We start from the raw sequence: 17,374 nt of genomic DNA, 5'->3' as shown, positions 1-17,374 counted from the left end.
TCTAAATAAAACAAGCCCAAGACACCTCTCCTATTTTCTCCCATATTTTTAAATAGACTTTGTCTTTTAGTGCAGTTTTAGGTTCACAGCAAAAATGAGCAGAAGGTACAGTGGTTTCTCATATACTCCCTATCCACCCCCCCCACCATAGACTCCCCCACCATCAAAATCCAAAGACACTTTTTTTTTTTTTTAAGTAGTCTCCATGCTCAGCAGGGAGCCCAATGCAGGGTTTGAACTCACCACCCTGAGATCAAGACCTGAGCTGAGATCAAGAGTCAGACGCTTAACCAACTGAGCCACCCAGGCGCCCCAAGACACCTCATTTTCATCTATCTTTTCTTGGGTTCCTAAACTCAGGGTTAGCCAGAAAGAGCTCTCTCTCCTTCCTGATTCATGCATCTTACTCCCTTCGGGAAACTAATGTTTATCGAACACCCACCATATGTCAAGTATTTTCACTTACATCTTTTCCTTTAATTTCTCAATATCCCTGAAACGTAGTGCTGTTAGCACCCGAAGCAACTAAAACTTAGCTTACGTGTTTTACCTCTAGAATGCAGAGGATGAACTATGTGAAACTACGTGAAACTGTAAAAAATGGTTGAATATTTGCACTTCCATGTGATTCAACCTAATACAATGTGAGAGAGTTTGTATTTGAACCCAGGACGGTTTAGTTCTAAATTCTACACTGTGGTGTCTAAACGGGTGTCTCTCGAGCGGACGGGAGCCCCCAGATGTGGGGCGATGATTGGGTGGAAGCCGGTGGCACAGACGGGGAAAGGATTCAGCTGAGGCAGAACAGAGGAGATAGAAGTTTATTGACTCCACCGCAAGGGAGCCATGAGCAGGACAGCAGAGGAGAGACTCTCTGCAAGGAGGCAGTGGTCGGGGCTGTTTTTAAAGGGGGAAGGTGAGAAGGCATGGCAACCTATGGAATCTTCCCTTTTTTGGGAACTGTGCCTGGTTGTAAAGCTCACGGTCAGTGAGGGCCTATGGCTCTGTTGAGGTAGGTCGTCTGAGGGGCCTGTCTGTATTTGGCCAGGGGGTCGCTGTGGGCCCTTTCTACATTCCATCACTTGAGCCTATTGCCTACCAGCGGCCTCGACATACACTGCCCTGAGTACCACCTCCTTTATTTTCCCTCAGCAGCTCTGTAGTTTCTAATTTAGAGGCCTCCTCCCTGAAAGATTAGAATGAGGGAGCTGAGAGGAAGGGCAACCCAAGTTATGACGTACATGAGTTGAGTCTAGGAGTAATTTCTTTGTAGGCTAAAGCTAGGAGTTAACAGGAATTGTGTATCTGCTGCCATTTATACCTCCCACCTGCGTGCATTCCCGTTCAGCTATCTGATGCTAGGTCTCCTCTGTGTTTTGTTTTGTTTTGTTTTTTTAAAGATTTCATTTTTAAGTAAGCTCTATACCAACATGGGGCTCGAACTCACAACCCTGAGATCAAGCGTTGCATGCTCTACCGACTGAGCCAGCCCAGTGCCCTTAGGTCTCCTCTGCTTATCACACTCTATTATAATTGTCTGGTTAATCGCCTTTACAGGCTGCAAATTCCCTGAGGACCATGGTTGTGACTGCCTTGCTCTTTCTAGTACCTATTAGAGTACTAGAATTGGATGAAAATACAAATCTCACAAGTCAGCTACCCTGTCCTCTTCCCAATGAGCACCGTTTCTGTCTCTGTCTCTCTCTCTCTCACACACACACACACACACACACACACACACGAACCCTGGCTGCATCTGTCCAAATACCCGATCACCTGAGAACCCATCCACGGCCTCAGTGTGGATTCAGTCCGTGTTTGTCTAACCAAGGTAAACTGGGCTAGGAAGGAAATGGTATTGTTTTCAGGCCTCTGGTAAGGACTGACATGGGTAGGGCTTGAAAGAGTGACCTGAATAGAGGAGTTTTGTTATTTGGATGTGGATCCTTGTACTTTGTATTGTAGAAGCCGAAACTTTTCCGCTTGTTTTTTTCCATCTCTCTGGGGGACTGGACACTAAGGCCGTCTCTGGCAGAAGAGTGCCCTTGTCTTGTAATCTTCTGGTTACTGGGGTTGAAGACACTGCTTTATTGTCCTTTCCCTGACAATGAAGGACACTTGTCACGTGTTGGGGCAACCTGTGTTCTAATTTGGGGCTTCACGGTGCTAGTGGATGACGTAGAAAGACAGGGACTGAATAACGTCTTTCCTCTACCTTAGGTTCCAGGGACTTGACGTTTTGCATTTGAACACATTCTGGCTAGGTGTCTCACATCACCTGGATGAGCAATGGGGGTTGATTATAATTCTTATGGGCAGGAGGGAGAGGCTCTGATTTAAATTAATTGTATAAAACCAAGAAAGTTTTGGGGATGACTTGTCCAAGGTCACACAGTTAGTTAATGACAGAACCAAATATTTAGACTCACTAGAGTTCTATTTTTGCTTTAAAACTGGGTGAATGGAGGGTGCCTGGGTGGCTCAGTCATGATCTCAGGGTCCTGGGATCGAGTCCCACGTTGGGCTCTCTGCTCAGCGGGGAGTCTGCTTCTCCCTCTTCCTCTGCTCCTCCCCCGCTCGTGCTCTCTTTCTCTGTCTCAAATAAATAAATAAAATCTTTTAAAAAAATAAAAAAAAACAAATAAATAAAAAATAAAACCTGGGTGAATGCAAAGAAGCTTCATCTACAAATAACTCACTGGTAAGCTACTAAAATGCATTTCTAGGGATTTGTAGGGACCAGTCATTTGTCCCTTGGTCAGGACACACTGAACTCCTTATGAAAATAGCCAATACTTCACCCTGTTTTATAGAGCTACGGCTTTGTCCCAGGGATATCAGAGAGGTCCGGAAAAGAAATTTACTCTGTATGCAAAAAATATTTACGAACTACACTTTTCCTTAGAAGGGAAACGATTCTAAAAAGAAAAGATTTTAAAATAAAACTCACCCACTTAGAGTTAGTTTTCACTTTGAATAATCACAAATTATAAGAGGGTCTGCTCACAGATTTTGAGACTCTTCTTCCTGCTAACCTATTTCTTCTTGAATTACAGAATTGATTTAAAGTGAGATCTGGCCATATTTATTTTTGTCTCAGATAAGGATTCTTCTATGGAAGGCTGTGCTCCTCTCTGGCTTATAACCTACTGTCTTGCAAAGACGTGATATCCATTTCCTTCACTCACTGATCCCAATTCACATCTTACTACACTGAGAACTTCCTGAGGTCAAGAACTTCAATGGGAAGAACTTTGGTTCCAGCAACCTTTAATCTCTAACACATACTTTGGTTGCTGATTTTATCAATGACTGTATGCTGTCAAGCTTTTTGTTCTTTTATTTTAAGTGCCTGCACTTACCCCAGCAGCAAATTATGAGAGACATAAAATAAGACATAGTTCCTGTCCTCAAGGTGCTTGAAGAGTAATTAAAACACACACACACACACACACACACACACACACACATTTGCATGAATATGAAGTTATGAGCAGTGGATCAATTTGTATAGTTAAAATTGAAGCCTTGGAGAGGAGTTAGGTAATTGGTTATCACTGGCGTGATTTTTCCGGAAACAAGACAAGTTGCGACACAAAGTCTGATTAAACACAGTTAATCTATAAACTCATCATTAGCCAAGTTCTCAAGCTCTAGGTACTAACATAATGAAGGTTTATTGTATTTCCAGCCATTTAATTTAGCTTCATCAGTGAAACTTTTCCTTCAATTAGATGGATGAATACTCCTCTGGGGACATGTAGAAAAAAAGGCTCTCTTCCCTGCCAGCCCAGTTGCCCCTTTCTTGAGTACAGAAATTTCCTCAGATATCTTGACCAAGAGCTGACGAGACTTGGTGATAAGCAGATGGAGTTAATTTGGGATCCACTCCAGCTGTACTTAGAATTGGACAATTTACATATGAATATTTGCTAATGGATAATGAATACATGTGATAAACCACGCAGAGATTTTTCTGCAGAAAGAGGTTACAGAAGGGTTAGACCGCAGGGCTGTCAATTGGTTATGTACTCGCATTTCCGTGGGGTAGATTTTCTAACACCCGTGAAAGTACTTTGATCCACTGGAATAACTGATCATAAGATTTAGGATCTAATCTTGTGGAGATGAGACTATTTTAGCAGTTCTGTGTGAGCCTCATAAACTTAATTGTCTGTTTGATTGAGTGGACCAAATGCCAAAGCCTGGAGAATTAATTCTATTTTTCATCCTTCCTATTTCTTCTTTTCTTTCCCTGCTTTTCTTTTGTCTTTTCTACTTAGGTTAGAGGAAAAAGCTCACCTGCAGACTGTTCAAATTGGGCATGTATTTGTGTGCAGGTGTCTGGGATAGCCTGCCTTTGGTGTAGTAATTTTCTTTCCTTTCCATGACATGACATTAGCTTAACATGTGATTGGTTGAGAAGTTCAGCGGTCCTACCCTAGAGAGGGTAAATTTTTGTTTTTATAGTTAATAACAGCTAACACTGGCTGAATGCTTACTGCGTGCCATGGATTGTGCAATGTACGTTTTGTGCATTATTTCATTCAATCTTCTTAACACCCTAATAAGAGAGGTGCCATTATGATCCTCCTTTGATAGATGAGGAGGTTGAGGCTTTTAGAGAGGGCAGGTGGCTTGCCGACTCCTCTTCTCACCTTCAGGGCCTATGTTCTTGACCACTGTACTTAACTGCCTAGTGTAGCACATTCCCTAATTCTATAATTTACCACATTCTACTAAATCAAGCAAAAATTGGCAGTGCTTCCTGGGCTGGTGTCTGGCTGAAATGCTGGAGCATTGTTTTTATCTTAGAGGAAGTCTTTGAGTTTCAATTTCCTTATCTTTAAAATGAGGGACCTGGAAACTTTTGCCAAGTTAATTCAAGTATAGAATCGTATCTTAAATATAACTGGGGACTTAATTATTTAAAGAAATCATGTTGCAAACGTTTTTGAAAGCAATATGCTGCCTTTATCGTTAAATTGCATTTTCATAAATTGCATTTGCTTAAGGTGATAGGGGATTCTTATGGTAAATCGAAGGAGACAATTTTTGTCAAGATGAAACAGCAACAAATTACGACTTGACAAACACAAAAAGGAAATAAAAACATCCCAGGAGAAGTAAAGTATGAACAGAGATTTGGTGAAATGTTGTCCACGGAACGTCCAGTACAGCTTGAATGGCCTGGTGTGTGGTGAAGAGTGGGAAATCAGCACAGAAAATGTTCACAACAAACAGACTTTGGTGGCGTTCATCATCCAGGGGCAAGAATGAATGGCTTGGGAGAACAGATAAGTAGCTCCGGGGAAATCCCGAAGCTGTATAGTCCGTTCATCCTTGACTGGGTTACTGATCCATGGGAATCTCATCTATGTCATGGGTCATGAAGAAGGCTGGGATAAGATGAGAAGCTGTGGACCAAGGCAAGACTCAAGTAGGAACCTGGTTCCAGGACAGAGGGTCTGTGGCAGTTAATGACGATTAATGCCTGTGTGCTTTTCAGAACATCGAGCTGAAGGTTGAAGTAGAGAGCCTGAAACGAGAACTCCAGGACAAGAAACAGCATCTAGATAAAACATGGTGAGTTGCAGTTTGAACCAGTTGAGCTCTTGGTTCTTTCCAGAGTCTGGTTTATTAATCTGAGAACAGTAGATTTGGAGCCAAATTCCTTCACCTTAACAACTCTGGCCTGTGAATGCTGTGGCCAATTGAGAAACTGAAACAATGTGCTTTCTTTCCCTTTGGCTCTCTCTGTTACTAAATCTGACAGACCTTGAGGTGGATCAGAAATTCACTGGGCCTAAGATTATAAACTTCCTATTCAACAATTGGCTAATAACGTCAAGGGCCGACATAGATTTGGGGGAAAGTGGGCACTCTCAGATACTGCTGGTGAGAGCTTGAATTATGGCAACATTTTTGGTATGTGGTACTACCTACCAAAGTGAAAAATACATATTACCTTTGACCAAATAATCTCTAGGAGGAATCTATCCCTCAAAAATAAATGCAGAAGGATGTTTACTGCATCATTATTTATAATGGCAAAAAACTAGAAATAGCTATCCATCAAGAGGGCAATGGTTGAAGATATTTTGATATAAACATACTGTGGAATATTATGCAATCATTTAAAAAGAATGAGTTAGCTCTATATTATTATCTTGGTGGGAAGTCCCTGATAGACTACGCAAGGGGGAAAAGTGCTGAGTGATATTTACGGTATAAGCCCCTTTGTGTAAAGACAAACAGTCCCCTCTGTGTCTACCTGTGTTTGCTTGATTATGCATTAAAAAAAAACAACAAAACAAAACTAGAGGGCTATATACCAAACTCTTCAACATTACTTGTATCAGGGAAATGAGATCAGAGTTTTTGCTGGGGAGAAGACCTGTTTCTTTTTTTCTTTACGTAATTTTGTATTGTTAAAATGGTTACTTTTATAATTTATAGTTTTTATCATTAAAAACCCCTTTGTTTTTAATGACAAGTATTGTTAAAATTGCTATTAAAAATAATTTTTAGATTCTGTTCTGGGATCTGTATACATTTAATCTGATCTGGCATTCCTTCTGTCTCTACAGTATTTCTTGATATTTAGGATGACAGTCCAACAAGATCAGAATACTCAAAACCAGACTCGATTGTACACACGATGCTGGTATTACTAAAGACTTACTAAGTCATTAAATGAGCTAATAGACTTTAGGAAAACTTACGATTGAGAAATAAATTTTGAGATTTGTGTAATGCTTTTAAAACATGTTTTATGTTCGTTCAACTTTTAATTGGGTGGCATTATCCTATTTTTAGAAATGAGAAAACTAAGGTACATTAAAGTCTTCTCAAATGAGTGGCAGAGCCCACATCTCTGGCATCAAGTTCAACGCCCTTATGACTTTACAACAGCTGTAGCCTATTAAATCAGGCATTCCCTGCCGAGTTACTCAGAAAATGTATAACTTCCATTCTCAAGATATTGTAGTTAGCTGTTGTCTGTTGCATTTGTCAAGGAATATGAAGTCAAAGTTGATGATTCTTGAAGTCTGCCTATTTACAGGTCTTGAGTTATTTTCTTGAGTTGTGTCCCTTGTACAACCAAGACCCTCTACCCCCACCCCCAATCTGTATAATGATATGGGAACTCAAGAAAATGTAGCCTCTGAGATGGTGCTGAGTAGTGTCCATTATCAACCGAAGAATCCTAGAATCTTTGGGAAAGCCCCCTTTGGTCTTCACAGACACAGACTTCTGGGTCAAATATTAAAGTACCACTGGGCTTGGATAGAGCAGCTTTGATTTATCATGAATCTATGAAGGCAAAGTATTGTTCTCTGCCTTGAGAACAAGAAGGTGGTCCATGATTCTCAACAAATGGCTTAAAATAGGAATAAAACCAAACCGGAATTAAGATCATTCAGCACCTGATATTGCCTCCAAATTGTTAATCCTCAGACATCAAGGGCAGCTGTCGTTAGCTATAAATAAGCTGGTGACACCTTACCCGCTTCATGCGAGTGCCTGGACACTCATTCCTAAGGATATCAGAGAAGCAGAGCTGGGCCAGAACCCTGAGCTTCGTAGATTAAATTTCTATTCTCTGCATGGGGCCATGGGAAAACTGGATAGATAGCCCAGATTCAGGACAGTCTGTGGGTTACTGGCTATAAAGGAAGAGAGCATTTCTGTGGCTGTCCAAATGGATATTCTGTCCCAGCACCCTAAATGGAAGGAACACTTTAAATTCAAATAGCAAGAAAGACAGGAAATTAGCAAAGCACTCTGGGGGGGGGGGGGACAGTCTAATGGAAGAGACCAGGGACAGATGAACATGGATGTTGAATTCTGAACCATTTGATGACTGCCCACCTCCCAAATGAAAGAGCTTCCTCTTGAAGCGATAGCAATAATGAAGCCTCCTCTAGGAATTCAAGTATATTCTGATTGACAAGCAATAAAAACAGTTAGAGTTCCTGAAAGATTACCTGAAAAGTTTGGAAAAAGCAGTTCCACGAATAATTGCAGAGGGAAAAATGCTTCATTTTTTTTTTTTCCCTCATCAGTGTGACTCTGAATTATTGAAACAACCTTAACGGGTCCCTTTGCTAAATTATATGGCTGGCTCTGACTGGCGAATGCTCTGTGGTTTCAGGGCTGATGTGGAGAATCTCAACAGCCATAATGAAGCTGAGCTCCGGCGCCAGTTTGAGGAGAGACAGCAGGAGACGGAGCATGTTTACGAGCTCCTGGAGAATAAGATCCAACTTCTGCAGGAGGTGAGCAGGACTTCCAGAGATCCATGGCCCTGGGCCCCCTTTCATCTATTTCCCTACTGCTCTGCCTCCTGGCATTCACCTTTTCTCTCCCTGTTTTCCTTCCCCAACCCATCCAAGTGTCCACAGTCTTGGGCTCCTAACCTAGGGGGGTACTTTGCAGTCTCTCAGTTGTTGTTCTTTTTGCAGGAATCCAGGCTAGCAAAGAATGAGGCTGCACGCATGGCAGCTCTGGTGGAAGCAGAGAAAGAGTGTAACCTGGAGCTCTCAGAGAAACTGAAGGGAGTCACCAAGGACAGGGATGAGGTACCAACAGACCGGGTCAATCCTGACCAATACACTGAGGCCCTGGCCCAGCGGGACAAGTAGGTGCCTCCTGTGCTCTGTTTGTCACTTGTCTTTTGCCTGTTCTCAAGGCTACAAAAGCATACACCAGCTGTGCTGTTCCCTTTTAAGGCCCTAGGGTAGACCTTCACAATTTCCAAGACTTTATAGCCCCCGCAACCAAGGATTTTCTTTTTAGGGTTGACTCTTCAACGGTATCCATTAACAGAACTCACTTCTTAGCCGTAAGGAGCCCAAGTAGGTATAAGTAGAACAATGGTCAAATGGTGGCAAACAAGAGACATGGATTCACTTATTCATGTTTATTGAGCACCTGCTACATGCCAGACACTGGCCTAAACACAAAGGTTACAGAGATGAAAGACCCAGGTCTTCTTGGTAAGAAACATGTTACATGATTTTAATAAGTTCTCTGATAGAAGTAGCATGGGATGCTCTCTGGAACATAGAGGATTGTCATCTATTCCAGACTAGAAGAGCAAGTTGCCATTGAAAGTTTCCTGGGGGAGATGAAATCTGAGCTGGGTTTTGAAGGATGAATAGGAGTTCGAAGAAATAGTGTAGGAAGTAGGTGGGAAAGGGAAAAATTCTGTGCCGATGGAGAAACTATGCAAGGGAGACAGAGGGAAAGGCATATTTCAAGACCAGCAAATAGTTCTAGGTAACTAGAACAGAGGGTCTGGAAAGACTAGAGGGAGGCAGGCTGCACTGGGAATAAGGTCTGATTGTGCTGGCTTTGTATGCCGTAAGGAACTTGAATTTTCTTCTAAAGGTAATTGGACAATTGTTGAGGTCACCCCGTCTAGGTTAATGCAGCAACTTCCTAGTTATTTCTTTACTTCCGGGACCTGCCCCTCTCTATTTTATTGCAATTTAACAATTCAGAGAAGTTTTGAAGTGGAAAATTCAACAGTATCAAACTGGCACATTATGTGTAGGCTCTTAGATGCATAGTACTATGGTGGCATAAAAAACCTTTAGTAGTTTTTAACTGGATAGGTGAAAAACACACAATGTACCCACAATGAGTAATGTGATCTCTTTGAGACACAGATCTGATCACTGACATGGCAGAGTCATTTAAAACGCTCTCCAGGGGCACCTGGGTGGCTCAGTTGGTTAAGTGTCCAACTCTTGGTTTTGGCCCAGGTCATTATATCATGGGTCATGAGATCGAGCCCCATGTCAGGCTCTGTGCTCAGCAGGGAGTCCACTTGAAGATTCTGTCCCTCTGCCCCTTGCCCCACTTACTCTCTCTCTCAAATAAATAAATAAATCTTTAAAAAAAATAAATAAAATGCTCTCCAACACTGTCAGGAGGTAAGGTCCATTTTCCTTATGATGGCCATCAAAGCCTTTTATGATCTGACCCCTGATTTCTCCCAGACTCATCCCTACCATGACCCCTTCACACTTCACTGATGCATGACTAGTAATAATAATGATGACTAAAGTTTGTTTCACTCTTACTATACAGCTGAGCCGAGTACTATAATGTTGTGTAATTCTCCTAACAACCCCAGAGGTAGGGATTATTATACTTTATAAATGAAGAAACTGGTATTTAGGGAGTTGTGTAACATGGCCGCAGGCATTGCCGGAATCTAAACCCTGAATCCACACATCGCCTCCCAAAGCAAATGATGCTATGTCAGGTCTCCCAAATTTTGCTCATGCTCTTCCTTCTGTGGAAAACATCTGCTGTGTTTTTCCTTCCTGGTGAACTCCTATTCATACTTCAAAACTCACTCAGGCATCAATCGTCACTTCTGCGAGTGCTTTTATGACAGCAGAATTAAGTCTCTATATTGTTGCCGTGTTTTATATACACATCCACTGTTGTATAGTTCTCAGTGTGGCATTGTATTTGCTTTCAGATTTTCCCTGTTAGATTCCCTGAGACCCTTGTCTCATGTCCATATCCCAGTAAACACTTGTTAAACAAACAAAAGAAAACATATGCACACGTGACCAATAAATTAGGGAGTTTAGGGGCACCTGGGTGGCTCAGTCATTAAGCGTCTGCCTTTGGCTCAGGTCATGATCTCAGGGTCCTGGGATCGAGCCCCGCATCGGGCTCCCTGTTCGGCAGGAAGCCTGCTTCTCCCTCTCCCACTCCCCCTGCTTGTGTTCCCTCTCTCGTTGTCTCTCTCTCTGTCAAAAAATAAATAAAATCTTAAAAAAAAAAAAGCTAGGGAGTTTATATTAAATGGCCTTACTAACTTTGTAAAGTAGGAGAATAGATCATCTATAGAGACTCATGGTCAAAGGGATAAGTAAAGTTGGAGGCTTGAGAAAAAAGAAATGTTCTAGCATAGATACCATGGGGAATTTGATATGGAATCCACATTCATCATCATAATTACTATTTTTTTTTTTTTTGAGAGAGAGAGAGAGCACAAGCAGAGGGGAGAGAGGGAGGAGCAGAATCCTAAGCAGGCTCCACACCCAGCATGGACCCCGACTCGGGGCAGAGGAAGAGGGAAAGAGATAGAGTTTCAAGCAGACTCCCAGCTGAGCCCAGAGCCTGATGAGGGGCTCAGTCCCACAATCCCGAGATCTCACAACCTGAGCCAAATCAAGAGTTGGATGCTTAACCGACTGAGCCACCCAGGCACCCCTCATCATCATAATTACTATTACAGCTTGCATTTGCATGATGTTTTTAAGTTTTTAAAGTTCTTTCTCATCCACAAATCTTAGCTGATCCTCACAGCCTTAATTAATTTATAATTTGTAAATTAATTTATAAATTATAAGCAAATGCCTGTGTGCTTCCTACTTGACTTTCTGGTACCCCACACCTTTCTCCCAACTATTTCCCTCCCAAGGTACTATCACTGTCTTACACACCTACATAGGAATAATAATGACAATTGGAAACACTTCATTTAGTACCAGCATGTTTTCCAAGGACAGGTATCTCTAGTACTCTTAAGACTTAAGAGAAACAGCAAGATATACCTTGCACATAGCAGATGAGGAATAGCTGCTGATGGGAACCTGTGGTTTGTATACTTTAGCACGGCGTGCACTGTCTGATAACCTAAAGCCGAGGCTGAATTTCCAGCCTCTTCTCTAGCCCTCACCTCTTCCCCCCAGCCTTTGTTCCAGTGACTCTTACCCCAAAATATCTTTTATCTTTATGCCTTTGTTCCTTGGTTCAAGCTCCTCTCTGTACCTGGAAAACAGTGCCGTTTTCCGAATCTCTTCTCCTAAATATCCCACAGACTGCTCCAAGCTCAATGACTCTGTCTTTCTTCCTACAGTTCCATGGCAGCTCTCAGTGTACTCTATAGTAGACGCCTCTGTCATGGTAGCAGTCCTTACATTCTATTCCTGTTACTTGTTTGTTTTTTGTTTTTTTTTGTAGCTGAGTCTCCCCACTCCCCAAACCCCTGACAGACATACACACACACAGCAAAAGAATTTAAGCTTCTACTAGCAGAGGGTTGTCTGGGTGCCTCAGTTGGTTGAGCGTCTGACTCTTGATTTGGCTCAGGTTGTGAGATCTCAGGGTTGTGGGATCGAGCCCCGCATCAGGCTCTGCGCTCAGCTGGGAGTCTGCTTGAAACTTCTTCTCTCCCTCTTCCTCTGCCCCTCCCTCCCGCTCTCTTTTTAAAATAATAAATAAAGAAATCTTAAAAAAAAAAAAAAGTTTCTACAGAGCAGAGATTGTGTGTTTTCCAACTTTATATTCCCAGGTATTTGGTAGGGTGTGTTGAGTTTACGTAATGGCTATCCAGGAATTGTTTCTTGAGTGGAACAGTAACAACTAGAAACACAACTTCTGGGCCCTTATTCCAAGAGTTACATACCTATGGTCTATAGATCCGTGGGTCAGCTTCAGGAGGTCTGTGAACCTGGTGAAAATGGAAGCAGAAAGTCATTTGTGTACATAGTAGGGGGCTAGGGCAGAGAAAAAGTACCAGAGTTCAATGACCCAAAAAGGTAAAAACTGACTGGACTCGATCATGCTGTCTTTGGAGCGGGCTGAAAAATAAGGGCAATAATAGTATCATGACCATAAGTGTTGTTCTGACTTTTTCTTCGCTCCAGAAGAATTGAAGAACTGAATCAGAGCCTGGCTGCCCAGGAGAAGCTTGTAGAACAGCTGTCTCAAGAGAAACAACAACTGCTCCATCTGTTGGAGGAGCCAACCAGCATGGACGTGCAGGTAAGGTGTGAGCAGTGCTTCCTGAGCTGTTTGCCTCGGTGTTCGTTATCTGTTGCTGTGTAACAAATGACTACAGATTTAGTGGCTTAACACAACATACGCGTTCATCGTCCCACAGTTTCTGTGGGCCAGGAGTCCAGGCATGGCTTTGCTGAGGTCTCTTCCCAGGGTCTCACAAGTCTGAAATCAGGGTGTGAGCAGGCTGCTTTCTCATCCAAAGGTTCACTTAAGGAAGGATTGGCTTCTAAGTCCCTCAGGTTGTTGGAAGAATTTATTTCTGGGTGGCTGTAGGGGTTGTGGCAGCTTGCTTCTTCACAGCAGCAGTGGGGAGAAAGAGGGGGTCCGTGGCTTCTCTACCTCTATACACTCTTTTAAGAGGCTCACCTGATTAGGTCAGGCCCACAGTTATAACCCTTTTGGTTAACTGAAGATCAACTGAGTAAGGACCTTAACTGTACGTGCAATATCCATTCACTTTGCCACGTAACGTAGCATACCTGTGCGGCGATATTCCATCATCTTTGCCACATTCTATTCCTTAGAAATAAGTTGCAGGTCTCACCCACGCTCTAGAGGTAGGGATTACTCAAAGATGCGGTGGCTATCAGGGGCTGGGAATCATTGGGGCCGTTAGAATTTTGCCCACCACCCTGAGTGATTTGTAACTATACAGAATGTTTAATGTGGGTTCTTTCTCAGTTAATTTTGTTTTTATTTATTTATTATTTTAATTCCAGTATCGCTAACCAACAGTGTTATATTAGTTTCAGGTGTGCATAATGTGGTTTTAATATTGAAGAACTTTTACTGTGGTAAAAATAATTGTATTAGTCTATATTGTTGCTCTTGGAAGTTACCTCAGAGGAAACTCCCCTCTTCCGTTCAACTTTTAATTTTCTAGAAAGGTATTTCCTAAAAGAAGCCTAGAATACATCTGTGCCCAAGCAGCATAAACAATTACTGGATATTCTTACAGGTCTTAGACCAGTGATCAAGCAGGCTGTGAGGTTTAACTTATTGGTTCACATATAGAGAGGTTGGAGTCAGGATAAAAGGAACAGGGAGAAGAATTAGCCTAAAGCAGCGCTTCCGATCTTTCCTGTGTCATGGCACAAATAGAAAATGATAATATTTGTGAGGTACAGTGGTAAATGGATGGAGCTTCTTACTTGGAGGTGGTCAGTCTGGGCGCCTGGGCTGCGATGAGGGCAGAAGAAATCACTATCTCAGCTATACTTGTAAACTTCTTGGACCGTGGCTTCACTTTGGTTAGAAAGCTCTGGTTAACAAATTCAGGAAATGATGTATAAACATGGAATTAGGCAGATAGGAGGGGAAAATAAAGTTCATAGGCTTTTTACAAGATACATATTGAAATACTTGTAAAGTTTCTGAAGGGACTTTTATTTTATTCAAGCATAATCACCATACAGTGTTATATTAGTTTCAGGTGTACAAAATAATGATTCAACAATTCTATACATTTCTCAGTGCTCATCAAGATGAACGCACTCTTATTCCCCTTTATCAGTTTCACCCGTACCCCCACCCACCTCCCTCGGGCAACTTTGGCCTAGAGTGTGCTTTTTTGTTTGTCTCTTTTTAGAAAGACTGTTTTATAGGCAAAGACTCAACTCAAAGTTGTCAATTTCTGTGATTGCTCCCCAGGAGGACCACAACAGAGTGTGAATGGTACAGGGCAAACTGGTCACAATGAGAATTATCTCACTTTAATCTTCTAGACAAAAAGAGATATTGAAGCACTTTCTATAACATCTTGGGAACATTTAGTTACACTCAAATGGTTCACATTATTATAATATAAAACCCAGAAATGGATTCATAGGATTTCTTAGATACATATTCCAAGTGCAATTTAAAAATATTTATCAATGAATACTCAACAACTTTTCAATAGTAGTAACTTCAGCACATATTGTAGCATTTTCTGTGCACGAGGTGCTACTCTACCAACCATATATATTAACTCAAATTAATATAAGCCTCAAAACAACCCTGTGAGGTATAGTAACATATGAGAGGGTTAGGATAGGATAGGATAACAAGGATAACAAGAATAATTTATAATAAACTAATGTTTATTTTAATATATAAATTAATGGGCACAATTATATTAGCAGACATAGTCAGGTGCTTGTATCTGTATGGCAAATCAAGTGAATGTCATAGCTTCAAATGTAGCCTGATACACTCATGTTATATTGGCAATTCAAAAACGGCAAGGGGAATGACATTAGTAAATGAGGGTGACAATGCCAAGGTGAAAAACTCTTGGTAAATTTCCAAACAAAACAAAAATCAACCCTTTCTTCATTTTCATAGCAATTCAATTCATGGAAAACTCACTGTATATTAATATTGTGTTTATATATATATATATAGCAGAACTCAGTTCTAGGTTCAGGTGATTATATAAAGTTATATTACCTCACCAGTGCCCCATGGAACATTTAAAAGTCACTCAGTAATGAAAGCACAAAACAAAACTTCACATTTTAATCCTACAGGGTTACTAATAATACTAATACTGTTCCTACCACAATCATAATGGTAACATGTTGGTAATGGAAAGCGACATAATTTTATTGCAAGTGAAAAAAAATTTTTTTTAAGAAAGAGAAAATGCGTGGGCATGCGTGTGTGCACGCGCAAGTGTGCAAGTGGGGGTGGGAGGAAGAGGCAGAGGGGGAGAGAGAGAGAAAGAGAGAGAATCTTAAGCAGGCTCCATATCTAGCCCAAGCAGGTCACAGGGCTTAATCTCACAACCCTGAGATAATGACCTGATCTGAAATCAAGAGTCAGACGCTCAACCGTCTGAGTCATCCAGGGACCCCCTACAGTGAAAATATATTTTTTTAAGATTTTATTTATTTATTTGACAGAGAGAAAGAGAGGGGGAAAGTGCATGTGTGCAAGAGTGGGGGAGGGGCCATGGGAGAGGGAGAGGCAGACTCCCCACTGAGCATGGAGCATGATGTGGGGCTTGACATGGGACTTGATCCCAGGACCCTGAGATCATGACCTGAGCTGAAGGCAGACGCTGAACTGACTGAGCCACCCAGGTGTCCCTGGAGACCCAGCTTTTCTTGAGTGTCCATGAAACAGTGTCATGCTGCTAGCCAGTGAAGGGAAAGAGGAATGGGAAAGAGGAAGGACCCATTTTTTTTTTCAGTCCTGATCCTGCTCCAAGCACTGTGTGGAGGACTGAACACACAGTTTTTTCCAACTCTCATTACAACCTTTGAACTAGGTAGTATAAACCTCCCATGGCAAGTAGGGAAACCAATATTTAGATTAAGTGATGTAACCCAAGTTGTTAAGGCAGAATTTGAACATAGATTTATGTGGGTTCACACCCATATTCACCACTGCTATTCTGAGGAGCTAGTATCACAAATGTACACGTGTGTCACTGACCAAATGAGATCTATTGACAAAGTTCAAAACCAGCTCTCAGAAGATCAATGAACCAAAATTTCCAGAATTTTTCAGTGAAACTACCCATGAAACAATAATTCCTCATTCTTCCCTTTCCCAGGTCCTGATAACCTGTGTTAAAATGAATTAATGAATTTGCCTTAATGAATTTGCTTGTTTTATGCATTTCAGATAAACTGGAATCAGATAGATAGATAGATAGATAGATAGATAGATAGATAGATAGATAGATAGATAGATGTCACTCAGAATTTGGAACAATGCTTTGCCCTGCCCATTGCTAGTTATGTAGCACCCATAGCTCCAGTCATCATTGTGATGACAATAAAAACAAGAAACACCCCATGAATTTGGAAAATGCACTTTAGGAGATGGTATAGTTGCTCAGTAAGAACGACTGGTCTGGAGGTTTTAGCTTCCAAAGGGTTTATAGTCCAATAAGAGATTGGCATGTAAACAAAGAACTAAAATACAGGATGATAAATGAAGAGATAGAAATATGTGTGAAAGGAACCCACAGATGACAGGGATTAACTCTACCTTTGAAAGTCAAAGAAGCCTCACCTGGAAGTTACTCTTGACCTGGGCCTTAAAGGCTGAGTACCCCAGGCAGAAAATAGAAGTGTATTACAGGCAGGAACAGTATATAAAGTGATATGGAACATAGTTAAGGAATTGGGAGAAACTGGTATTACCAAATATATGCTAAGTGTTAGAGAATGATAGAATACCTAATTGGGACATCCCATAAGTGTCAAGCTAAGGACTTCATGTTATAAGAAAGAGAGAATTAAAAAAAAAAAAAAAAGTTAAGCAAGGGGGAATAAAAGCATAGGATTTGCATTTTAGAAAGGCAATCCTGGGGGTTGTTTAGACTGAGGATTGACTGAGCAGATAATTGATGTCATCTCATGAGATAGCAAATCATGGTTTGACACAGCCATTAACTGCTTCATCTAGTCCATTCTTGAATTAGATAAAGGCAAAGAACATTATAAAACCAATTATAAAGTACTTTGTCTCCCCCCTCTGTCTACAGTAATGTGTGACAACTCTTGCTCTCTGTGACATTTGAAGTCTTTGCTGTGGGCGTCATCCTTGTCTGCCAACAGTA

The 17,374-nt window shown here is 41.4% G+C and overlaps 1 protein-coding gene across 10 annotated transcripts in view; it reads left to right on the top strand.

Moving 5' to 3' along the window:
* PDE4DIP (phosphodiesterase 4D interacting protein) overlaps positions 1–17,374 on the top strand; it is a 205,597-nt gene that overhangs the window by 93,457 nt on the left and 94,766 nt on the right. For 9 of the 10 annotated variants that reach the window (XM_032420203.1, XM_032420405.1, XM_032420361.1 and 6 more), the window contains 4 exons: positions 5,510–5,586; positions 8,159–8,282; positions 8,469–8,644; positions 12,684–12,801. In XM_032420203.1, the coding sequence (XP_032276094.1) occupies positions 5,510–5,586; positions 8,159–8,282; positions 8,469–8,644; positions 12,684–12,801 (495 nt within the window). The remainder of the gene's footprint in view (positions 1–5,509; positions 5,587–8,158; positions 8,283–8,468; positions 8,645–12,683; positions 12,802–17,374) is intronic. The other variant, XM_032420209.1, reaches the window with a different exon arrangement.

The sequence above is a fragment of the Phoca vitulina genome, unplaced genomic scaffold (genome assembly GCF_004348235.1).
Source record: "Phoca vitulina isolate PV1807 unplaced genomic scaffold, GSC_HSeal_1.0 scaffold2, whole genome shotgun sequence".
NCBI lineage: Eukaryota > Metazoa > Chordata > Mammalia > Carnivora > Phocidae > Phoca > Phoca vitulina.
This window is presented reverse-complemented; position numbering and strand designations above follow the sequence as displayed.